The 25,520-nt window shown below is 36.3% G+C and overlaps 1 protein-coding gene across 11 annotated transcripts in view; it reads right to left on the bottom strand.

Moving 5' to 3' along the window:
• CDC14A (cell division cycle 14A) overlaps positions 1-25,520 on the bottom strand; it is a 250,070-nt gene that overhangs the window by 14,500 nt on the left and 210,050 nt on the right. For 8 of the 11 annotated variants that reach the window (XM_074188266.1, XM_074188273.1, XM_074188274.1 and 5 more), the window contains 3 exons: positions 18,648-18,698; positions 16,724-16,846; positions 15,321-15,840 (listed from right to left, as the gene is read on the bottom strand). In XM_074188266.1, coding sequence (XP_074044367.1) covers positions 15,402-15,840; positions 16,724-16,846; positions 18,648-18,698 — 613 coding nt within the window. In that variant the 3' untranslated portion in view covers positions 15,321-15,401. Of the gene's footprint in view, positions 1-15,320; positions 15,841-16,723; positions 16,847-18,647; positions 18,699-25,520 lie in introns of those variants that run through there. The other 3 variants (XM_074188269.1, XM_074188271.1, XM_074188270.1) reach the window with 2 other exon arrangements.

Raw genomic sequence — 25,520 nt, 5'->3', positions numbered from 1 at the left:
TATTCACCATGGTTACAATGGCCAAAGGAAAGTTTTGTGTAAGAGGTAGGAATGGATCTGAGCACTAATGGGTAAGAATATGATTGGGCAGAGAGGAGAGAAAGGTATTCCAACTAGAGAGTAGAGGCAATAAGGAAAAGCATATGACAAAAAATAGTGTGGTATGCCTGGGGTGGTAACTAAATAACATATCCTATTGGGTTTTTTAAAAGGTCTATTCTGAGAATATTAAGTGGTAGGAAATAAGTTTGGAAGGTGGGCTGCACATAGATCATGAAAGACTGAATGACAAGTATACACTGAAGAAATCTATGCTTCAAGTTCGAGAGTTTAGAAAGCATTAAAGGAAAGCTATTCAAGAAATCTCAGATGGGAAGATACCGCAGGAATGGGAAAACAACAAAAAGTAACATTAGCAACTACTACTTAACTTTCTCACATAATAAAATCCTTATGAGAATAGTTCAAGCATATAACGAAGCTATTCGTGATAAGAACAGAAGAGTATCGTAAAGTGTTTGTAGATTAATATCCTATACATGCTTTTACAGTTATAAAAATGACTATAAAGTTTAGTTAGCTATTTTAACTTATTACTCATTTTGATTATTTGATTTTTTTTTAGGTTTTTTTTTTTTTTGCAAGGCAAACGGGGTTAAGTGGCTTGCCCAAGGCCACACAGCTAGGTAATTACCAAGTGTCTGAGACCAGATTTGAACCCAGGTACTCCTGACTCCAGGGCCGGTGCTTTATCCACTACGTCACCTAGCCGCCCCTTATTTGATTAATTTTTAAAAAAACATCTGACTCTGTAACTAAAAGGCAGCATTGCAATCTTTCACAATTGTCAACTAGTCCTGGAATAGGAAAGTAGATTTTTTTTTAACCAATCTTTAGGAGTCCATGCCTACATAATGCATATATACACAATTTAAATTTTAACCCTAAAATTACTCCACTCATGTGTTTCTATAATATGTGTTAAGAAGAATTCACAGAGGAAAATTTTTTAACAATTTTCTGGTTGTCATTCCCAGTCAGATAAAAGCAATGAGAAAGAAGTACAACTCACCATAGCTATTTCCTACTGCAATGGAAAACGTCCAATACAGATTCCTATTTGAAGAGGGAGTCCCTAGAGATGGTGAGATGCTTTAGAGTCTCCTGTCTGGGGTTGATATTGCACTATGAAGCAGATTTACAGGGATTCCTCAATGAGACTCATAGTCACTGAAAAGACATCAGCCTATTAATCCCCCCGAAAAAAACAAGAGGATGAGGAATACAGAAATTAAATGAGGTCCAGAAGAGAACAGGACCAAAAAAAGCTGGCTGAACTACAACTGGCAATTTGTGTAACATTTTAAACAAAAAGTCTTTTTTTCATTCAAATTTTCTATTGATAGCAAATGGTTGCAAGCCATGGAATATTACTAAAGTTTAAAGTAGGCAAAGAAGTCATAATGGGTTTAAATACGCTGCAACATCAATGATGACTTGTATTTAATAAATGATGTAAAAGATATCACTTATAAACATACTTATAATAAATATGCATATATCTTTTATATATATATATATGCATACACACATATGATCATCAAAGGCATTTGGCTGTTGGAATGGTGTATAAAATGGCAAAAGAACTACAATGAGGCATCTATTAAGTTAGCTAGATTCCCTATATTGGAGAATAAACAAAAAAAGGCATGAAATGGATGTGATCCATACTGACAGCAAAAGTACTGACATCGATGAGATTACTCAATAAACAAGCATTCATTAAGCAAGGAACTGTGCTGGCTGATGAGAATATACATAATAAAACAAAAAGTCCTTGCCCTCCAAGGTACCATATTCTAGGGGGAGATAATATGTATACAACAATATCCATATAGAGTTACCTTCATATAGAAGGTAACGTGAAGAGAAGGCACTAGCAGAGATGACTTGGAAAAAGGTTGGATTTAAAATGAGTCTCAAAAGAAGCTTCAGAAGAGTCACTTGAATCCCAAGTCTCCATTTCCTCATTTATTAAAATGAGGTTGAACTAAATGATCTCCAAGATTCCCTCCAAATCCAAGATTCTTTGAGAAAACAAATTTTATCATTTGAATACAGATGTCATTATCTATCATTAATTAGTGGCAGAACAAGGAACTAAATCTGAAGTCTTTTGACTTTCAGTCCCATTACCCACATCTATATCTCTAGCCCTAACCAACTCTTGAAGTTCAGATCTATCTGTAAATGTCACAGAATCACTTAATCGGGGGCTAGAAGGTATCTCAGAGGTCACTTAGTATATACTTGAATAGGAATCTTCTACAACATCATTAATAAGTGATCGTTCAGTTAGATCTCCAGTGAAGGAGAATTCATTATACACTCCTTCATTTTCTCAATGCAATCTAATATTATATTAGTTTTTGTGATGCCATGTCATACCACTGACCCAAGTTGACTTTTAAGTCCTCTAAGCACCCAAATCTTTTTCACAATCTTTCACCACTGTCCTCTCATCCTGGACTAGGAAGGTAAATTTTTTGAACCAACATTTGGGAGTCCATGCATACATATACATATACATATATACACAATCTCAGCCTTGACTTTCATTTGTGTGTCCTTATCATCATGTTTAAGGATTCTCTTTTGACCTATTTCATTTGGTGGCTCCACAATTTTCTCAGGCATCCAACCCTAAAGCCTTGGTGTTAGCTTTGACACTTCTCTGCCCATTGTTTCCCTTATTCAAAGTCTCAGCAAGTCCTGATTATTATGTGTACACATGTTATCTCCTCCAATAGAACTTAAATGGTTTGCAGGCAAAGATTTTCATTTTCAAGTTTGTTACCAAGCACCTCACCGTAGTTGCTTGACAGTATGTGTTCTAAAAATGCTTGCTGATTAATTGGTTAATAAGTAAGTGTGTGCCTTTCTGTACACCCAGCTCTTGGAGCCCTCCCTCTATCTGATTAAAGAGGGTGGAGAGCAGAGCTGCTACTAGATCCTCCATTTCAAAAGGAATTGTTTTCAGTTCCCATGGGGCTGAACTCTTCCATGTCACACTGCCTCCCATTTTTCAGATTCGTTTCTACAGGTCACCTTCTTGAGGGCAGGGACTATTTTAGGCCTTTCTTTGTAGCACCAAAACATGCAGGTACTTAACATATGTTTAATGACAGACCAACTAAAATGAGGAAAACAACTAGACTCAGGAACCCTCCACTATGTGATTTTAAAGCAATTTAATTATATCCTAAATTTAAAGATGTTATTAATAACCTTTAGATAGAAAAGAAATAATTATCTTTTATAAAATAGAACAAATAGATATACACACTGTGTGAAGAGCTTATAAATTTACAGGTCTCATTAGGGAACGGCTCCAGATATGTCATAGCAGATAAAGAGCTTGACTACTGGGAATCAGAAAGGCCCAGGTTCAAAAGCTGCTTCAGATAATCAATATATATGTAGTGTGAATTTGGGTAAGTCACATCAATTATCAGAGCTTTATTTCCCTCTTCTGGAAAATAGAAATAGTAATAGTCAAAGTACCCACCCTTCCCAGTGCTGTTGGTTGAGAGGAAATAATGGATACTTAAGAGTTTTCTAAAAGTCAGTAGTACTAGGTATTATACTAATTATCATCATCATCATTTTGTTTAAAGTCAATTTTCTTTGCTTCATGGCTTACAGTAGAGGTCATCCAAGGTGCTAGGTGTAACATCATGGTGGTTCAAACAAGCTGTAAGGACTGTAAATATGGGGCTAGAAGTGGACTAGTACCTTCATTTAAGGGTTATTTTAGCTAACTGTTAAAAGATCCATTACCAGGTTATCTGTAGAGTAATGAATATTCTGCTTACAGCAACCCATGAAGACTGAGATATCAGCTGCATGAGGGCTTAGGAGTACCCACATCATCACAGATCTTAGAAATAATGAGCTATGAAAAGGTGGACAGAGGGGGGAGTCCTTCCTAGAGTTTCCCCTTCTCTCCCATAAGTCTATGATCAATCTCATAAAATCTCATTCATGAACAGAAAAGTATGGCTATAAATTGACAAAACTGTGAATTTATGGATTGGCACTAAGAATGAAGTCAGAAATTTAGTGTTGCAAAGAATTTCAGGGGCCATTTGTTCTAGGTCCTTCTTAGGAATTCCCTTTGCAAAAGCCCCAATAAATGTTTTATCTTTTCAATACCAATTCTAAACATGCTATATGTTCTGTCAAACATTCTAAATACAGCAGTGCTTTCATCACTTATATTTCTGCCTTTGAATCTTAGAACCAAGAGTTAGGCAGTGTCTTGAATTAGCTGACAACAAAATTCTTCCCATTTCTTAATAGATTTTTAATTTTATATTTTCTTATAATTTAATAACATATACTCAACACCCACTATTCTCAAAAATAGCTCATTTCATCTGAGATCATTGGCAAGAAAGAGCTAGCATGGTATAGAGAAGGTTAAAGGTTTAGTCTTAAGAGTTAGGAAGACTCAGTTTCACGTCCTGCCTTTGTCAAATACTAGATTTATCACCATGGGCAAGCAAACTTTACCTGTCAGGGTAAAGCAACTTTCTAGAATGATCAAGTTATATATCAGTTGCCCAATTGTGTTAAAGGGAATTCTCATACTGGGAGTTTCCTATACTGATTAAATAAGAGATCTGAACATACACTCCTTTCCCTCAAAAATGTTGGGCAAAGAGTAGCTGACGAAAGTGGGCTTCACATGGTTCCTTCCATTTCTAACATTCTATGATCCAGGATAGTGGTATCAAACTCAAATGGAAATAAATCCTTATCAGCTGGCTACTGGCAAATTTGACAGCTCTGATGTAGGATAATCAGAAGCAGAGGCGGGCGACTTTAATAAGTTCTGAAGATGAACCCAGAATTTCTGCAGTAAACTATAAAATGTTCTTGCCAATGAGTTTTTCTACCATTCTAATGTCATTATTTTATTCTTTATTCTATTTTTCTCCTTGCTTCCAAAGACATAATATAAACCATTATTATGTGACTTATAATTGCTTTGATTTTTTAAATAGGTTTAGGGAGGATCTAACTTTATGAAAAAATTACAAAGCATAGATAGATCATGACATAATTCCTATTGTGGTCGGAAAAGGCCCTGAATATAAAGTTGAGTACCTGGTTGCCAATCTTAGCTCTTATACATTAATCACTTCCATATACTCTTTAATTTAATGACACTGCCTCCTTATTGTCCCTCACATAAGACATTCTTATTCCCAATTCTTGGCATTTTCATTGCTCTCCTCTTATTCCTAGCAAGCCTTTCCTGATCCACCTTCATGCTACTGACTTCCTTTTGTAAGTAATCCTTTATAAGGTTTGTTTTTATATAGTCATTTGCATGTTTTATCTCCTATTAGAATGGGAGTTCCTTGAAGGGAGGGACTCTCTTTTGCAGCTGTATTCCCAATAGTTAATATATTTTCTGAAATACAGAAGATGCTTAATAAACACTTGCTAAGTATTCAAAGTTAAGGCTCAACACAAACTTTCAGTTCAAATGCCCAACATTATTAGAATCTCTCAACTAAATAACTGCATTAAATTTAAGGAGATTTCATGTCAGGGAGAAGAGATTTAGAAAAACCATAGCAACATCAAAAATCAAAGACAAATAGAAAGGCATAACTCCCAAGTCTTAGTGATTAAATATAATTCTTCAAGTGGGAATAGAATGACAGTGTTCAAAGTAAGAAATGAAAAAGGAAAAACACATATACTCAAAGTCAGTAAAAGTCAAGAAATACTACTGGAAACTGGAAGATGTTTAAATAATATAGTGAAATAATATAATTAAGATTTGAAGGGTTTTTTTAAATCTGCAAATATCTCAATTATAAATAACTATGTGCTGGGTTTAGTAGAAAAATGTCTATAATTCCAGCTGCTAGGGGAACTCAGATAGAGAGGGCTTGCCAATCAAGTATTTGCACTAAATACAGAACCAATATGATAAATCCCAGAAAAAGGGGTCATTAAGTTGTCTAAGGTGGAATTAACTGGCATGTCAGAAAAAAGGGCAAGTGTCATGCCTGTAAGTTGGTAGACTCTGAACTTCCAGCCTGGGCAAGAAGAGGAGAAACAATTTTTAAAAAACAAAGAGAATTCTAGATTTCCAAAGGCGAAAGGAGTGTACAGTAAAGATCCCCTATCCATTCAGTAGTTGCTTACTGATAAGGTATTTCAATACTGAAGATTCTCTGATAAAGACCTCATTTCTCAAATATGAGGGAACTGAGTCAAATTAATAATAAAAAAATGAGTCATTCCCCAATTGTTAGACAATAAAAGAATTTGAAGAGGAAATTTACAGAAGAATAAATCAAAACTATCAATAGTCATATAAAAAATGTTCTAAATCACTAATGGTTAGTTAAAGCTATTAATTAAATTAAATTGCTCTGAGATACCATCTCATACCTGTCAGATTTGTTAATATGACAGAAAAGAAAAATGACAAATATGAGAGGGAATGTGAAAAAATTGGGATACTAATGCAATACTGGTGTTTGGAACTAGTCCAACTTGTGGAGAACAATTTGCTACTATACTCAAAGGGCCGTAAAACTGTGTACACCCTCTGACTCAGAAATACCACTTGTAGGTCTGTATCCCAAAGAGATCAAAGAAAAGTGAAAAGAATCTATTTGTACAAAAGTATTTATAGCAGCTATTTTTGTGGTAGAAAAAGGATTAGAAATTGAGGGGATACCCATCAATTGGGAAATGGATGAATAAGTTGGAGTATGATTATTTTAGAATACTATTGTCCTATAAGAATTGATGAGTAAGATGGTTTCAGAAAACAAGACTTATATGATCAAATACAAAGTGAAGTGAGAAGAATTGGAAGTTTACTGTGCTCAATAAAAAGCAATGTGAAATGATGAAAAACTGTGAAAGACTTAGGTATTTGGATCAAAATAATGATCCAAGGGGCAGCTAGGTGGCCTAGTGGATAAAGCACCGGCCTTGGAGTCAGGAGTACCTGGGCTCAAATCCGGTCTCAGATACTTAATAATTACCTAGCTGTGTGGCCTTGGGCAAGCCACTTAACCCCATTTGCCTTGCAAAAACCTAAAACACACACACACACACACACACACACACACACACAAACCCAAACCAAAATAATGATCCAAGACAATGTCAAAGGACCCATGATGAAAAATGTCATCCACACCTCCAGAGAGAAAAACTGATTAACTTTGAATACATATTGAAGCATATTTTTTATTTTATCTTTCTTGTGTGTTTCATTTGCTAATGACTAATATGACCATTTTTACATGACTCTAAATATATTTAATCATTATCATATTGCTTGCCCTCTCAAGAGGTAGAAGAGGAGCAAGAATGAACAAAAGAATCTGAAATTCAAAATTTCTAAAAAATGAATGCTAAAAATTTTTAAAAATACTCCAATGCTCACTATGTTTGATTCAACTCCTACTCTAGTTCATAGGAGTTTAAAATTTTGAATTTTTATTTGAAAATTCTTAGAAAATTAGACTACTTTGCCATCTTCCTATTAGAGGTTTATCCTAGAAAGATTTTATAAGACACTTTCTCCAAGGAAAGCAGTCCTTCATAAGCACATTTCATGACCAAAATAAAACAGTCCTTAACCAAAGTACCATCCAGTAAATTTCATCCCACATGTAGAAAAAAATACAAATCAAAAAATATTAAATGTTTAATCCTTTTGATCAATCATCAAAGGAGCATCTATCATATAAGTAATATATGTATATTCCTAGGACCAGTGAAGTACAAAATTCGTGGACACAGTCCCAAAAGGAGCTTACGATCTAGTTTGGAGAACAAGATTATAAGTAACAAATCTCTATTCCAACTCCCTCTCTAGTCTTCTATTTTATTATTACCCATACTACAATTCAGCTCCTTTGGACTCAGGCTCTTTATCTCCCATCTCTCTTTCTTGACACCAAGGGAAGGGGGGTGCCCCCTCCCAATCCCTTGAGATGTTCTCCCTCCTCATCTCTACCTCCTTACTTCCCTTGCTTTCTTCAAGACTCAGCTCATATCCCACCTTTTGTCTTTTCTGACTTCCCCCACTCCTGGTGTCTTTCTTCTCATATTACCTTTCATTTACATTATTTCTTGTAGGTCCCTGATTATTTGCATGTTGGAATAGGAGCTTCTTGAGGGCAAAGATCATATTTTTGTCATAGTAAGCAATTAATAAATGATTACTGATTGACTATCATTACATATGACAAAGTACTAAATTGTAACATCGAAAATTTAAAATTAGAACAGTACATAATAATGAGTTAATTGTAAAATTCAAATAATAAGTGCAAAAGGAGTTTTAAAATGAAGATATCATGGACTGGCCATAAAGCTTAAGTATGCTAGAGGCAAAGAAAAAGGGAAGATATACTATTTGATAAACTCCAGTGGCTCCCTTTCATCTCTGGGATCAAATGCCCATTCTTTTGGAATTCAAAGCCCTATATAACTTTATCTGCCTCTTATCCTAGCTCTTTTTAGTCTTCTCCAACTTCAATTCTCATACCATCTTACCTCCATCCACTCCTTCCAAATACTCTTAAGATCCAGTAATACTTGACTTCTGGCTGTTCCTAGAACTAGCTACTCCATCTCTGGGCTCCTGTCCCCCATGTCGGAAATGTTTTTCTTCCTCATCCCTCCCTCCTGGCTGCCTTTTGCATCCCAGCTAAAATTCCACCTTCTATGAATGTCCCCTTCATGCTCTTGCATTTATCCTCTATATATCTTGTTTGTACATAGTTGTTTGCATGGTGTCTCTTCCATTCATTAAAAGCTCATTGAAAGTAAAGACTAGAGGCAGCTGGAAAAAGCATTGGCCCTGGAGTCAGGAGTACCTGGGGTTCAAATCCGGTCTCAGACACTTAATAATTACCTAGCTGTGTGGCCTTGGGCAAGCCACTCAACCCCATTTGCCTTGCAAAAACCTTAAAAAAAAAAAAGTAAAGCCTATCTTTTATTCTTTGAATCCCCAGAACTTTGCATTATGGGTGGTCCAAGGAAAGTATTAACGAACTGACTGACTGGGGATATTTTAAGGAGAGGAGAAAGCATGAGAAAAAACTGGAGGTGGAAATGAAGAGGCATATGGTGGGTGGGTAAGGAAGCCTAGGATAAGAGTATGACTGGAAAGAAGGGTTTTTATGTTAAAGAATAGTAGGCAAGTAAAGCTAGATATCTGATGATGAATCTGGAAGTGTTTTGTGAATGAATTGGGGGGGTGGCAGAAGGGGAGAAAGGAATGAAGGGAGGGTGAAGAATCACTAGGTTGATGAAAATGAAGTTATTCAGAATGAGACCATTACTATAAGAGATGCCCCGCCCCATCATGCTCCTAGAAAAAAGATCAAGTTGCATTAAAAACAAAAAGAAGCTGAAAACAAAGTTTGACAATTGCCTCATCTTTGTTAAAAATCGTTAAGTTGCTCATTGTTGTTTCTTATCATGTATACCAAAAATCTTTCATGAACAGAATAAGTTACATGTTTTACACATAGTATTTTTCTGAGCTGAGCTGTTACATCAAGTTCAAGAACAAATGCAGATGAAGGGATTGAGTCTAAGGAGCTCTCTGATAAAAACTCATAAACTAAGGACTCTAACTAAACTTTCGAGAGACAGAACCCACAAAGGGACACAGTGAGGCAGTTCTCCTACTCAAGGTAACCTGGAAAAGAGCAGAAAGGCTCTGCTCCCCGGGGTCAGAGTGGCGGTCTGCCGGAAGGGTGGCCCGCCAGAGCAAAAGAACTTCAGCCTCCCGGAGGCAGCCCCAGGGCGCTGGGAGCCATGGCTCACAGCAGCGGGGGAGTCTCCTGAGCTGCACCCCGGGGAGCACCGGGCACAAAGTGGGGGAACAGCGGGGGACCTCTGCCAGAGTGAGCATGTGGAGCCCAGCCCCCAGAGCACACAGTGAGCAGCTTGGTCTTTTGGCAGCCAGAAACAGACCCAGAAACAGAAGCAGACCAAGGCGGTAAGCAGGAGCCTCCAGCACATGAGCCCATTGAGCTGAGGGAGAGGAGTGAAGAGAGAGAGACTGCCAAGCTCTGTCCTCTGCCCCTGGAACAGGACTCTGGGGCTCTGACCACATTCAGATCCTGATCCCAATCTAGCCCCCCCCCTCAATAGAACAACAGGGCCCCCATTCACAGACCAGGAGGGAGGACAGAACCTCACACACTGAGACTCTTGTGGGAGTGTCCCAAAAGTTCAGGAAGCACCCCAAAAAACAGGCTTAGGCTGGGAAAATGAACAAGCAAAGAAACAAGAGGAAGACCATTGAGAAATATTTTGTAAATGAGCCCAAAAAGAATCAAAATACTCAGTCTGAAGATGAGGAAGCACAAGCTCTTGCATCTAAAGACTCCAAGAAAAACAGAAATTGGGCTCAGGCTATGATAGAGCTCAAAAAAAACTTTGAAAATCAAATAAGGGAGTTGGAAGAAAAACTGGGAAAAGAAAGGAGAGAGATGCAGGAAAAACATGACAATGAAGTCAGCAGCTTAGTCAAGGAAATCCAAAAAAATGCTGAAGAAAATAGCATGCTAAAAACCAGCTTAGGTCAAATGGATAAAACAGTTCAAAAGTTACTGAGGGGAAGAATGCTTTTAAAAAGCAAAATTGGCCAGATGAAAAAAGAGATAAGAAAACTCTCTGAGGAGAACAAATCCTTCAGACAAAGAACAGAATTCAGGGAGATTGATGAATTTACAAGAAATCAGTAATCAATACTTCAAAACCAGAAAAATGAAAAATTAGAAGAAAATGTGCAATATCTCATTGAAAAAACAACTGATATGGAAAACAGACTTAGGAAAGAGAATTTGAAAATTATTGGAATACCTGAAAGTCATGATCAGGAAAAGAGCCTTGACATCATTTTCAAAGAATTAGTACAGGAAAATTGGCCTGATATTCTAGAAGCAGAGGGCAAAATAGAAATGGAGAGAATCCACTGATCCCCCCGAGAAAGAGATCCCAAAAAACCAACCCCCAGGAATATTATAGCCAAGTTCCAGAACTCCCAAGCCAAAGAGAAAATATTACAAGCAGCCAGAAGGACACAGTTCAAATATCGTGGAGCTGCAGTCAGGATCACACAGGACTTAGCAGCAACTACAGTGGAAGCTCATAGGGCTTGGAATACAATATACCGGAAGGCAAAAGAAGTTAGAATGCAGCCAAGAATGAACTACCCAGCAAGGCTGAATGTCTTCTTCCAGGGAAAAAGATGGACTTTCAATGAACCAGGGGAATTTCAAAGGTTCCTTTTGGAATGGCCAGAGCTGAACAGAAGGTATGATCTTCAGATACAGGACTCAGGTGAAGTATGGAAATTGGAGGGGGGGAGAATATGAGGGACTTAATGAGGATGAACTGCATGTATAGAAAAATGATACTGATAATATTCATATGAACCATCTCAGTTAATAGAGCAGGTAGAGGGAGCTTTTATAGTTGCAGCACAGGAGAAACCTGAATTCGAAGATAAAATATGGTGTAAAAATGGAGTCAATAGGAAAAAAGGGAAATGGAATGGGAGAAAGAAAAAGGAGAGGGAGGAATAGGCCAAGATATTTCACATAATAAGATTTTTTTTTATTACAATGAGCTATTGCAATGATATGGAAGGGGGGAGGCAAGGGGGAATGAGGGAACCTTTGCTCTCATCAGAGATGGCTAGGAGAGGAAACAGCAAATATACTCAATGGGGTATAGACATCTGGAGTAAGAAGGAGGGGGGCAGGGGGGAAGAGGTGGGGATGTGAATAAAGGAGGAGAGGATGGACCATGGGGGGACAGTGTTCAGATGTAACACATTTTCTTTTTTACTTCTTGCAAGGGGCTGGGATTGGATGGCCTGCCCAGGACCATAGGGCCAGGTGGATTCTGGGACTAAGGGGTGGTATGGGGGCTCAGGGCTTCTTGGCCCCAGGACCAGGGATCTGTCTGCTGCGCCTCTCAGCGACCCTATAGCAGAGTCAGAGTGAAAGGAGAGAGAAAATAGAGTACATGGTAGTGGAGAAATAAGAAAGGAGGGAGTTGCGATCAGCAATGGCAACCTTGGAAAAATATGGAAGTAACTTTTGTGATGGACTTATCATAAAGAATGTGATCCACCCACAACAGAGTTGATGGTGTTGGAACAAAGACTGAAGCACATTTTTTGTTATTATTATTTGGGGGAGGGTGCAGGGCAAGTGGGGCTGGGTGGCCTGCCTGGGGCCACATAGCAGGGTGATCTTTGGGTGTCTGGGGCTGAATTCGGACCCAGGTGCTCCTGGCTCAAGGGCCAATGCTCTGTCTGCCACCCAGCCACCCCTACTATTATTACTATTTTATTTTATTTTGGGTCTTTTTTTTCTTCTTTTTGGTTTTTGCAGGGCAGTGGGGATCGGGTGGCTTGCATGTCACATGGCTGGGTGATTATTGGGTTTATGAGGCTGGATATGGACTCGGGTGCTCGTGGCTCCAGGGCTGGTGCTTCGTCCATTGCGCCACCTGGCCATACCTACAATTATTACTATTATTTTTTTAATTTTAATTTTTTTCTCTCCCCTTTACTTTTTCGCCCAAGCAAGTCTATCTATATTCATGGGGGGAGGGGTATTTTGTTTACTTGTAAACAAGTATGTTTTATTAATGTAAAAAAAACATTTGTACAAAATGAGAATAAAAAATAAATTTTAAAAATTAACATAAAAAAAGAACAAATGCAACATCTCAAAGAAAACTGCTAATTCTAACTTTTAATGTATTAGATTCTCTCTAGACCTGAGTTCCACCAGTAAGCATTTATTAAAGCACCTATTATTTTCCAGGCACTATACTAGGCATCATTCCCAAGAGAGCTTAATACAACATATCCATTATGACTTTCTTTTTCAAAATCAGAAAAAAATGAAAAATGGTCTATTTTATTTGCTACAATTAAAAAAAAACTAAATAGCATCCAACTTATGTTTCATATCCTAATTGTTCTACATATATAGAAATCTCCATACCAATCCAGGCATTCTGTCATCAATTCACTAGGATCAAAATGCCCAGACATTGCTGGTTGGAGGCTTTCCAAGACATTAAAAAAAAAAAGACAAGACTTTTTCTTAATTTTCCTTATGTAACAGGCAAGAAGAAAAGGGAATAAAATTGTGTCATGTTGGACAATTCTATATATAAATGACTTCCTTTAAAATGAGAAGACAAATGGGGGGAGGGAGGGAGGAATGTAGCAGTAATTGCCTATATAAGCTATCATTTTGAATTCAGTTATTGGAAAATTATTTCAGTTCAAACAGAGGATGGAAAAGAAGAAGTAGAGATGAAAAGAAATAAGAGTTACAGTGTAAGATATAATTGTTACATAAAAATCATCAGAGGAGAAAAGCAATAATCAGGTAAAAGAAGTCTAAAATTTCTCAGGGCTCCAGTAGCAAGAAGGAAGGGCAGGGAGAAGTAATAAGCCTGATATTTCAGCTCAAATAACCAATTCCCTTGGCATTTATATTTGATATACTTCAAATGAGACCCATACACACCTTTCTGCTATTTCCTGCTCTTTCTAATCTCCTGGGGATAAATCTATTATTTATTTACATACGATTCCCTAATCCCAAAATGGGCTATTTAAAGTCTTTAGCAATTAAGAACAATTAGCAAATCAATGAATCATAGTTTGTTTATAATTCTATTATGAAGCATAACAATCATTAACAAATTAAAAGAATTTAATTACAAGCACCAATTTGTAAAAAAAAAAAAAAAAATAGGAGCCCTGCTGCAAAATACATGATTTGTGAACATGCTTATAAAAGTTAAAAAAAATATATTATTTATATTTTAAAACCCCAGCTATTTAGATTTACATAGTATTGATTCACAAGTGTTTTAATGAGTGTGATCAGTACCTTCAACATATGGTGTCTAATTTATTACATCTACTTATTTTATCTAGCCCTTCTAATCAGAATTGCAATTGATTTAGAGATTTGGCTAAAATAGCTTATAATAAGATTATGAAATAATTGGATTGATTCTTCTTGCCAAGAATTTGAATTTTAAAGAAAGAGTTTAAGGCAATAACATTTCCAATTAATGAAAATATTTATGAAAGCCCTTCCCTACATAGGCATACTTTGAAGGAAGAGACCGAAAGCAAGGGAAGAACAGGCTCCAAACAGATTGCTTTTCTTCTAGGATGGCTAGATAATACCTTTGCAAGAGAGCCCATGCCATGTTCTATATCCCTAACCATTAAAAATTCTGTTTGCCATTTTCTTTTTTCAACAATCACTTCCATGTTTACCAGATAAAAGCCTAATTCAAAGCCTTTGGAGAAATAGAAGATGGACTTTTTTCTTTGAAAAATAAGATATTTCCACAATAACTAATTACTTGGATTTGTTAGTTTTTTTATATATGAAAATGGAAAAACTGTAGACAATGGCCTTTTCAGATACTCCTCTATCAGGTATACCTATTTTAACAGGTCCATTGATGTTTTAAACTTGGCTCACTTAGGAGCTAAAAAGTTTAAAATCCTATTCATATTTATTATTTCATTCATGCCCACAAATCAATGCAATGCAAATGGAATGAAGAGAATAAAGATTAGTTAAGAGACTCGTTCCAGGTACATATCAAGAGCAGATTAAAATTTATTTGATCTAGATCAATCCCTTTCATGACAGAATGGGGAAAATACTTCATTTACTGACCAGACTCTCTTGTTGAATTCTTTTCTATAGAATGCTTCTTTATCTAGTCTGGGATTATTTAAATGTGTGGTCAAAAGCAAGTCATTTAGCTTCATTTAAACTCAGTGATCTCAGGTATAAAATCAGAGGGTGAGAAGATGACCTCAAGAATATGTGAAAGCATTAAAGGCCTATGATCTTAATTTGCATGTATTTTTGATGAATTTTAGGTAATATAAAAGACTATGAAGACAGAACATAATGCTTTTTATTTACTCTAGTTTAAATAAAAATGATCATTTTATTCATATTATTTATATCATTTAAAAATATAGTTCTTATCACCATAACTTAATACGATAAATCAAACAAACTCCTGAGTGGGACCATATTATCTGAATGATTTTTTTGTAAAACCGAACCTAAAAATAACTTAAATGAGAAGTTTTGCTTTTGAAAAAATTAAGAAATTAAGATTCTTCCCCTTCTAAAAGCGAAAGCTTAAAAAAAAAGAATGCAAAAACTGAAGAAAAACCTGGTTGAAATTTGGCATTTACTAAAAGAGGAGCAAGCAGAATTTATGTGTTAAGACAGTTTCAAAAAAGGGGGAAGGGATCAGAAAGCTTCTTTGACACTATTAAATTTCTTTGGTGGTAGCTTTGGCTGGGAAGGCAAGGTACAACAGAAGTTTCTTTCAGGGTTCTGACCAAGAGATGTTGTCTGCGAACTTACAGGGATGGAACGGCTCAGGAATCTTGATGAAGAAGCAGAGAGGCCAGTGTAAGGTCGGAAGACGTACTCCTCGGCCTTGGCGTTGTGCAGGTTGGTGTGGCTGTTCAGGGTGGTGCTAGCACTGGTGCTCCGGCTGAACTGGTTGTTGTTGAGTTCAGGGTAATTTCTGGCAGGCGGCTGTGAGCTGCCATTCAAGTGGTTGGAGAAATGGTTGACTGTGTAACCTGTCCTAGTGGACGGTGGGGTCTTTTTGCTCTCTGAATCATCTGTTGCTGCATGCAGGTTCCCTAGAGAACTGGCTAGTCGAGTATTTATAGAAAAGCTGAACAGAAACACATGTGGGGGGAGGGAAAAACATACACAATGCATATCCATGTAAAGAACTCATGATTTTAAGACATCTATTTAAGACACTAAGGGAAAGTGATGAGGACAATTCTGATCAATGTACATGATGATCGACCAACTCCTTTCTCTCTCTCTCCCTCTCTCCCTCTCTCTCTCTGTTACTTGTTTCTTATATATGGACTCCAACTTCCACTGCCAAAAACAATTATTCAAGGCATAAGAAGCTAGAATCTGGATCTTGAAATAAAACATCTGGGGTCCTTTATGTTTTAGGGCATGAATTCAATGAACATAGTTTTCTTAGAAGAAACAACAGATTTTAGTATGCAACATTTAACTTAATGTACATTCATTTTGAAGCCTATGTCAACAGTCACTGACAAATTTAGGTTCCAATCACATAGATCGTGTGTATTATAAAATAAGAAATGAAAGTACTATTTCATTATTCACAGATTACAAATTCACAGGGGGCTGCCAAAGTTTGAAGATAATTTCCTGGATCACTGTAAGGGGGAAAATTACAAGGTAGGACTTTGCACGAAGTTCTGTTCCGTAGTCTTATACCTAATTTAAAGTTGGCAGAGAGACAGAACAAAACTTTCCAAATATCTCTTTACAACTCATGCCCTTGTAACTGTTTCCCACTCCCTGAAGACCACTAATACAATCTAATGAAAATAGAGAACGGCCCTTCTCCCCACCTTATATTTATCATCACCTTCCCAGAGGTTATAGCTGGCTGCTATAGTCACAGTTACTTTCACAACCCTGACTAGGACTGGAACAATTTCTCACTTTTGACCCTCCAGGAAAGTGAGTGCGCACCTTGAAGTAAAAGGAGAGAGAAAACATACCTCCTTGCGCTGGAGCCTGAGGAGCATGAACCTCTGTTTATTCTCTTGGCAGAGGCCGAAGGTGACAATATCACCTTGGATGGCTTCAAAGGAGATATACAGCCTTGTGAAGAAGAGCACACTCTTTGGGGAAAGGTGGGGAAAAAAGCATAATGTTATATTTCAGTCACTTCAAAAATATTCAATTAACTTTTAAGACACAGATGAAAAAACTCAATTAGATAACATTGATAAGCCCTTATTGATGATTAATAAAAGAAGGAATACAAGACTGAAATCTGACTTTGAGGAGCTTAATAATTACAATGGCTTGGATGTCTGAGTTTATAAAGGATTTTCTCTACAATGACCCTTCTAAAGCAAAGGATGCAAACATTTCCATTTCACAAGTGAAAAAAATTCACAGAGCTAAGTTAAATTAATTGCCCAGGGTCACACTTTGTAACCAGAATTGGTCTTGTCTTCTAAATTCACTGTTCTTTAATCTAAATAACATGACTTTTTCCTTAATGATGTTATTATCAAATGTGCTGAATCCTGAACAAAAATTTGCATTTGTCTCTTCTTTCTCTTAAGATAGTCTATGAAATAGGGACTTCACTTAATTGTATAATTTCATTGTCTCCCACACCTCCTTTTGGAGATATTTTGCTACTAAAATAAAGATTGGAAAAGTTATACAAATTACATGTTCCCAAGCTTCTAGAAATTCAAGTGGGGTTACCTTTTGGCAGCCACTCAGCATCCTCCTGAACAAAATTTTTAACCATTTGATAAGAACTACTAAAGAAGAAAACACATCCAGGCAGCTGGTGATACAGAGGAGAGAGCACAGAGCTTTGAGTTAAAAGTCCTAAGTTCAAATACTGGCTAAGACACTTACTCTGTGACCTTGAGCAAGTAACTTAATCTCTTTCTGCTTCAGTTTCTAGAGATAGTAATAACACCTCTCTCCCAGAGTTGTAGCAAGGATCAAATGAGTTAATATTTGTAAAACACTTAACACAGTGACTTGAACATAGTAGGCACTTAATGAATTCCCCTTCCCCAATGTAATTATTTAACCCCTTCTTTGACTATCACAAAGCTTTCAGATGGATTCCTGATACTGCTCACAACCAGGGAGAAAATTATGAATAGGAAAAAACTATTCCTTTCCTCCTCAAAATGAAAGAAGAGAAAATATCAAAGGCAGAGGAGAAGAGTCCATAAGCAGAAAGCAGCTATTTATTGTTTTTCCATTTCAGAGCAAAAGATATGTTCCAAAAAGTCAAAGAAAAAGAAATCAATCAAGGGAAAATATTTGACTGAAAAAATCTAGATACATAGAAATAAGTCCTACACCTCAGGGAGAGAAAAGCAGTGACAATGAGAAGGTAATCTGTAAACTATTACAATTATATTAGATCTGAAAGGTTACCTAAGGATCAAAAATCCTATAAGCCTAGGTATTCTCTTAATTTATATATATGTAGGGAATGCTAAATGTACACATTATTCTCTAAATATAAAACCATTATGAAAAAAATGGAGTTTGAAAATAAAAAAGAGGTTGAAATGATGAGAAGGTAAAATATAAAAAGCATGGGTTTTGGAGACATGGGCCCTTGGGCTCAATGATGCTAATTACCTTTTTGACATGAGGTAAATCACCTAACCTCTCTGGGCTTCAGCTTCTTCATCTATAAAATGTGAAAATTGGACTGGTGGCCTTTAAGGTCGCTTTTGGCCATATAGCTTAGATCTAAGATACTATGAAGTATCTTTAACATTGAGGATATCAAACAGCACTTCAAAATGGATTAAGATACAATTAAAAAACTCCAAATCCATGTGCTATTTTGGTTTTTAAGTATATCCAAATTAGGAAATATTCCAAAGGATTATTGCTATAGGCTGTCCAGAAACCTGACTTTATCAGTACCTGAGAGTCTGTGACATTGATCTGGCTTGTTGTCTCATTTTCTCCAAATGACTGAAATCAAAAGCAGATGTTTACATATTACTAAAGAATAAGGGAGCGTTATTTTACTTCCTTATAAAAAATATATGGTCAGACAGTTAAATGTTATTTCCCATGAAGTCACACTTGTGAAAATGTAATGGCAGGAAGAATAAAAAAACCAACTTTAATAAGAAGTTTGCTTTTTTAAAATTATTATTTCTCCCAAGTCTGGCTTTCCATTTTGCTAATGTTCTTTTAAACTGGCTACTTCTTAAGTCCATAAATAGAACACTGCTATGATCTTAATTCAAAGAATCTTCTATAACTTTTTATCCAAAAGTAAGCAGATTTGCAATAAAGATGGTGAAGTTAAACCAAGTGTAGCTGCACTCAAAAATTCCCCAGCAAAGATAAAAAAAAAGGATACCAGATGAAGCAATGAACAATAAAACCAAAGGAAAATACTAGTAATTATCTCCATCCAGGTCACTTCTACACAGGAAGATGATCTGTGGGCACTGACCTAAAGCCAGCTCAATTTCCAGTCATGTCGAAGTTATAGCAAGGGACAAAGCTATACTCTTGTTAGGTAACTTTCCAAAGAGATGGAGATGGGGCAAAGATGTCCTGGGGATCTCCAGATAGATTGAAGTCAGCATGATATCCAATATCTGATATATTGTTGAGGCCTATCAGGACCATTGTAGGAACAAAACCAATGGGTCATTGTATAGGAAAAGTAAACAAGGGAAAGACCAAGAGAAAAATCTATATAAAGAACTCAAGTAACATGGGCAAAAGACAAGGATTCAAGAAGAGAGAAGGGCTTGTTTCCAACACTGGGCACAACTCTCTGACAAAGGCCATGGTTGTGGAAAAGAGTATAAGGAAGAGGACCCAAAACCAACCACCCCATCTAGAAGGGTGGCAAGGGTAGCAGCAGTGGCAGCAGTATTCAGACTACAGAAGGATCCAACAAACCCATCCAAGAGAAAAAGAGGGGTTAGAATCTAGTTATGGAACAGTGCCACAAATTCCAGAAAGATATAATTCAAATTCAGAGCTCCCAGATCAAAGAAAAAATTCCATAAAGGGCTAGGAAAAAAAGAATCAAAATATCAAAGAATCAAAATCAGGATCATACAAGACTACCCTAAAAATATTGTAAACATGAAAATACCAGAAGACAATATCCTAAATGGCAAAATAAAAAAAAATTAAGTCTAAGAATAGTTTGTTTATTTGGAAAATGGAATTATTACCTGACAGGGGAATAAAAGGAATCTTTTACAGAATAGAAAACTTTAAAAGAATTCCAATTCAAGTAATCCAATTCAAGATGAAAATACCCAAAGCTGGGTAGAATTGCTGAAATGCAAATATCATCATTAAAAGAAATCTTCAAAGGTAAATGTTGTTGTTCAGTGTTTCAGTCTCTGCCAACTTTTTGTGACCCCATTTGAGGTTTTCTTGGCAGAGAGACTATAATGGTTTGCCATTTCCATCTCCAAGACGTTTTACAGATGAGGAACTGAGGCAAATAGGAGCTAGTTAGTGTCTGAGCCCAGATTTGAACTCAAACATTCCTGATTCAAGGTCCAGTACTATAGTCATTACCTCACCTAACTAACAGGTAATATCTTATAGCAACTAGATAAATCTTAATTATGATGGAATGACTAAATTCTAATGGAGGAGAAGATCCTTGAAGAGGGTCTTCAAGAGTCACAAAAGAAAGAGAGACAAAAACTGAGTCTTAGTATGCCATTGTCTTTATTTACTTGAATTAAGAAATGAAAGGAAAGAAAAAATATACAAAGGAAAGAATGAAGAGAGAAGAGGAGCTTCCTATTTTTCAAAATTGAAGTGTGTCAGAAGAGGAAAATACAAACATGGAGGTAGAGGGGAGGGGGCATCTCATGAATCTAACTCATCTGAAACAGGCAAAGGTGGGTTGAAAACATGCACATTCATACACAGAGATTGCTGTATAAATTCATCAAATTCAAAGTGGTAAATAAACAGGGGTTAGAAGGAGGGAGAGAGCTTAGAGTTGATCAGGGAATATTCACAAGCAAAGCCAACTCCAGATCAATAAGAGTACTACACTCAATGCTATGGGTAGAAAATAGAAAGAAAAAAGTCCAGTTTTCAAGGTGTTTGATTTCTAATGGAGGAGAAAACATAGGGCACCAGCAGCTACAGGAACGGAAAGGAGATACTCTTCACAATTATGAAGAGATAACTGATATTTCATGAGTAGCAAAGAGACAATGGTGATTACACAAAATTGATGAGCTTTTCCACAAAGAAAATCAATAGTGACCTTTGCAGTAAATTTCTCTGATAAAGCTAGGAGAGAGAGGGCATGGAGCACTGGAGAAAAAGATGATCTGTGTCTGTTCCATCCTGGTTGTGGGACCCAATGAAGTGATCTTCTCTGAAGGACCAGAACTGAAAAGAAATGTGGACTTTTTTGCATGGTAAAAAGGAGTTCCCTAAAGCATTAAGAGGTCCAGTTCCTAGGCCATCACTATCAAACTTATAACAATCTATAAGAATAGAGAATATTAATCAAGAGATTAAAAAAGTCAATGAATATGAACAGTTTTCAAAAGATGAAATATGAATATGCATAATCATATGATGTATCAGTGAGTTATAATACACCAGGAGAAAGTTTGATCAACCCTTTTAGATCATAATTCAATACTTTATCCCTAAATCTACAAAATCCTTTGACCAATAATTAAAGTCTCATTTAAAAAAATTATATTGAGGGGTGGCTAGGTGGCGCAGTGGATAGAGCACTGGCCTTGGAGTCAGGAGTACCTGGGTTCAAATCTGACCTCAGACACTTAATAATTACCTAGCCGTATGGCCTTGGGCAAGCCACTTAACCCCATTTCCTTGAAAAATCTAAAAAAAAAAATTATATTGAGGGGTGGCTAGATGGCGCAGTAGACAGAGCACCAGCCTTGAAGTCAGGAGTACCTCAGTTCAAATCCAGTCTTGGGCAAGTCACTTAACCCCATTGCCTTGCCAAAACTAAAAAAAAAAAAAAAAAAATTATATTGATAGAAACAGGTTTATTGTCATAAAGACCTCAAAAACAAAGTGGATGCCCATAAGAGAGGGGGATATGGGAGGGGTGGCTGTGGGTGTGGGTTTATGTGCTGGAACATCATCATGCCACAAGAAATTACAAAAGTGATGGATTCAGAAAAATCTGGAAGATTTGGGGATGGAGGGAAAGCATTAAAATAGTGCTTATTATATTGTGCTAAAGTACTTTTTTAAAAAAATTATTTCTGGGGCAGCTAGGTGGTGCAGTGAATAAAGCACCGGCCCTGGAGTCAGGAGAACCTGAGTTCAAATCCGGTCTCAGACACTTAATAATTGCCTAGCTGTGTGGCCTTGGGCAAGCCACTAGACCCCATTGCCCTGCAAAAAAAAACCCAAACAAACAAAAATAAATAAATAAATTATTTCATTTGATCCTCATAATAACCTGGTGAGATAGGTGCCATTATATCCTTATTTTACAAATATGGAAACTGAGGCAAACAGAGGTTAAGTGACTTTCCTGGAGTCACAAAGCTATCAAATTTCTGAGGCTGTATTTGAATTCCAGTATTCCAAACAAACTCCAAATCCAGCTTCCACCCTTTGCTCCACCAACTGCTTCCACAAGTGAGATGGAACTGGAAAAATAATTTATACAATAACTCCAGTGATATAAAGTACAACTGTAAAAGACTTAAGAATTCTGATCAATGAAATGATTGCTCATGACTTTATAGGACTGATAAATTATTTCCAAAAAATACTTCCCATCTCTTAGCAGACAAAGAATAAACTAAGGTACAAAATAAGACACACTTCAAGCACAACCAATGTGAAAATTTGTTATGACTGTCCTTATTTATTATGAAAGGGTTTAATTTCAGGGTTGGTGCAGAAAGGACATGATGGTTACTGATAGTGATTCTTAAGCAAGTTCAGTGGGAACACAGATGAGTAGGATAGTTTAATATTGCTTTAAATTAAATATATATCTAAAAAAAGACAAACTGTGGATAGTAAGTCTACCTTTCAATATACAATTTTATTTTGTATAATGAAATATTATGTTATGCTGTCAACTTAAATTGACATTAAAAAAGAAAATTCAAATAAAAAAATAAAGAGATTCAACATCAGAGTCGCACTGCAGAACATTTTTAAAAATTTAATTTTAAGGTAAAGTTGGAAAGAAAATAGATTCTTAAAAGAACAAGGTTACTTTTCAAGTGTCAGAAAACTAAAACAGGAGAAGAAAGGAATACAAAGAACTAAATCATGCCTTGGGGCTTTTAAAAATCAGTGCAATTATTTGGGGTTTTTTTAGTTTTAGTTTATTTTCCAAAAATGTCCTCAGCTTAAAATATATAAATATCTATAAACATGTTTACATAAAAACATCATATATAAAATATATGGTTAGGTATGTTCCAATAAATAACTATATATATATATATATATATATATATATATATATATATATATATTTACATAAAAAAAGTATCAATTTAAAGCAGGTATTTAAGACAAGTCAGCAGCTCAAGAAAAAGACATGGTTAGTAAAAAAAGGAGTATATTTTTAAAATGAACTTATGATTGGAAAATTAACATTAGGCTTCTTTCATTCTGGTTGTAAACAGTGGTGGTAGTCTGAAGGTAGAAATTAATTACTGGATTTGTTAAATATAGTTTACTATCCTACTTCAGGAAATTGACCTTCCTTTATGTCTCAATCTAGCATCATAGACTATCTCACAAAGCACAGGTTTAATATAACCAAAAGTCAAGTTAGGTTTGATACCTTTTTACTAGAGGACCCTTAGAAAGTCAACTTTTTAATTTGGTTCCATTACTACAGTAGCATTTGGTGAAGGAATTTTTCTGCTTCTATAGCAGAGATGTAGTTTATTTGACAGTCAATGGAAAATGTCCATCAATCAATCAAGTAAAGCATTTATTAAGTGCCTACTATGCATAAGGTCCTGTGAGATAGGTAGTGTGGATACAAAGAAAAAAAATTGAACAGTCATTACCTTTACAGAACTAAAATTCAATCAAGGGAAACAGCATGTTCACAAGTAAACCTATATAATACATATATACAAAATATATTTCATATCTATTATTTATATAGTCATTTTGAGGAGAGTGAACTAGCAGTAGAGGGGATCAAGAAAGGTTTTAGGGGCAGCTAAGTGGCACAGTGGGTAGAGCACTGGCCCTGGAGTCAGGAGTACCTGAGTTCAAATCCGGTCTCAGACATTTAATAATTACCTAGCCATGTGGCCTTGGGGAAGCCACTTAACCCCATTGCCTTGCCAAAAAAAAAACAAAAAACATGAAAGAAAAATAAAGAAAAAAAGTTTCATATTGAAGATGAAGTATGAATAAAATTTTGAAGGAAGCAAGAGAATCTAAAGGGCTGAGATGTACAAAGGTGTAAAGATGGGAGATGTAATAGGATATGCCAAGAATAGCAAGAAGGTATGCTGGCATGGACAGTAGAATGCAGGAAGGGGAGTACTATGCAATAAGGCTGGAAAAGTAGGCTATAAAGGATTATAAAAGAAAAAGTTTATATTTGATGAGGTTATAAGAAGACACTAGTGTTTAATGAGTGAGTGAAAGTCATGACTATACCTGTACTTTAGGAAAATCACTATGTAGAAGATGTGAAAAAGGGAGACCAATTACATTACTGCAATAGTCTAGGGCCAGGAGTAGAACAGGGACCTTGTGAGTAGAGAGAAAAGGGATAATATGGAGGTAGCAGTGACAAGATCTGGCAAAAATGAGGAGTGAGGAATCTAGGATAATGCTGAGTTTGTGATTTGGATAACTGGCTTGCCTGAAATTGGGAAGTTTGGAAGAGGAATAGATGTTTGGAGGAAAATATAATGACTTCTATTTTGGAGATATATATATATATGTACATATATACATATATATAGATAGATGGAGATTATGCATATAGGATATCTGGTTTGAAATAGGAAAATAAAGATGTGTACCTGGAGCTCAAAAGAAATTAGAGTCAGATATAATGATTCAAGATCATAGAGATGTCCTAGACATGACAAGAAAACTCAGAGAAGTTAATGAGGTATATAGAGAGAAGAGAGCCCAGGTCAAGCCTTACAATATGGGGTGCCATATGTATGATGAGTAAGAAAAGATTTGAGAAGTGGTCAGACAGGTGAGATGAAAACTAAGAGCAAACAATGTCAATAAAACCCAAGAGCAAAGAGTATTCAGTATGAGATCATGTCCAATGCTAAAGAGAGAGCAAAGTGGGATGTGAAAATCTCATCTATTCTGAAAAACCCTCTCTAAAATCTAACAGCCACTCAAATTATCATCCTATATCTATCTTTCCTCTGTTACACAGTCAAATTCCTAGGGGAAAAAATCATGTATTGAGGGTGCACATTTCCTCTCCTCTTATTCACTCCTTTGCCCTTTGCAATCTAGCTGCCAGTGTCTAAAACTCTTAATTGCAAACTTAATGGCCTTTTCTCAATCCTCCTCTTTCTAATATCTGACCATGCTCTCATTCTGGCCCCTGGGTTTTGGTGATGCTGCTCATTCTTCATTCTCCTCTCAGTGTCCGTTACTTAGAAGCACCCCCAAGGCTCTTATATTGGACCTTCCAATCTACTCTCACAACACTCTTTCATTGGGTGGCTTCATAATCTTCTATGATGCTATTTTTCTCTTGTTTCTTCTATATTTCTGACCACTCCTTCATGGCCATCACTCATATAATTTCCTTAGTGGCAGAGGTTGTCA

The sequence above is a fragment of the Macrotis lagotis genome, chromosome 5, assembly GCF_037893015.1.
Source record: "Macrotis lagotis isolate mMagLag1 chromosome 5, bilby.v1.9.chrom.fasta, whole genome shotgun sequence".
Classification (NCBI taxonomy): domain Eukaryota; kingdom Metazoa; phylum Chordata; class Mammalia; order Peramelemorphia; family Peramelidae; genus Macrotis; species Macrotis lagotis.
This window is presented reverse-complemented; position numbering and strand designations above follow the sequence as displayed.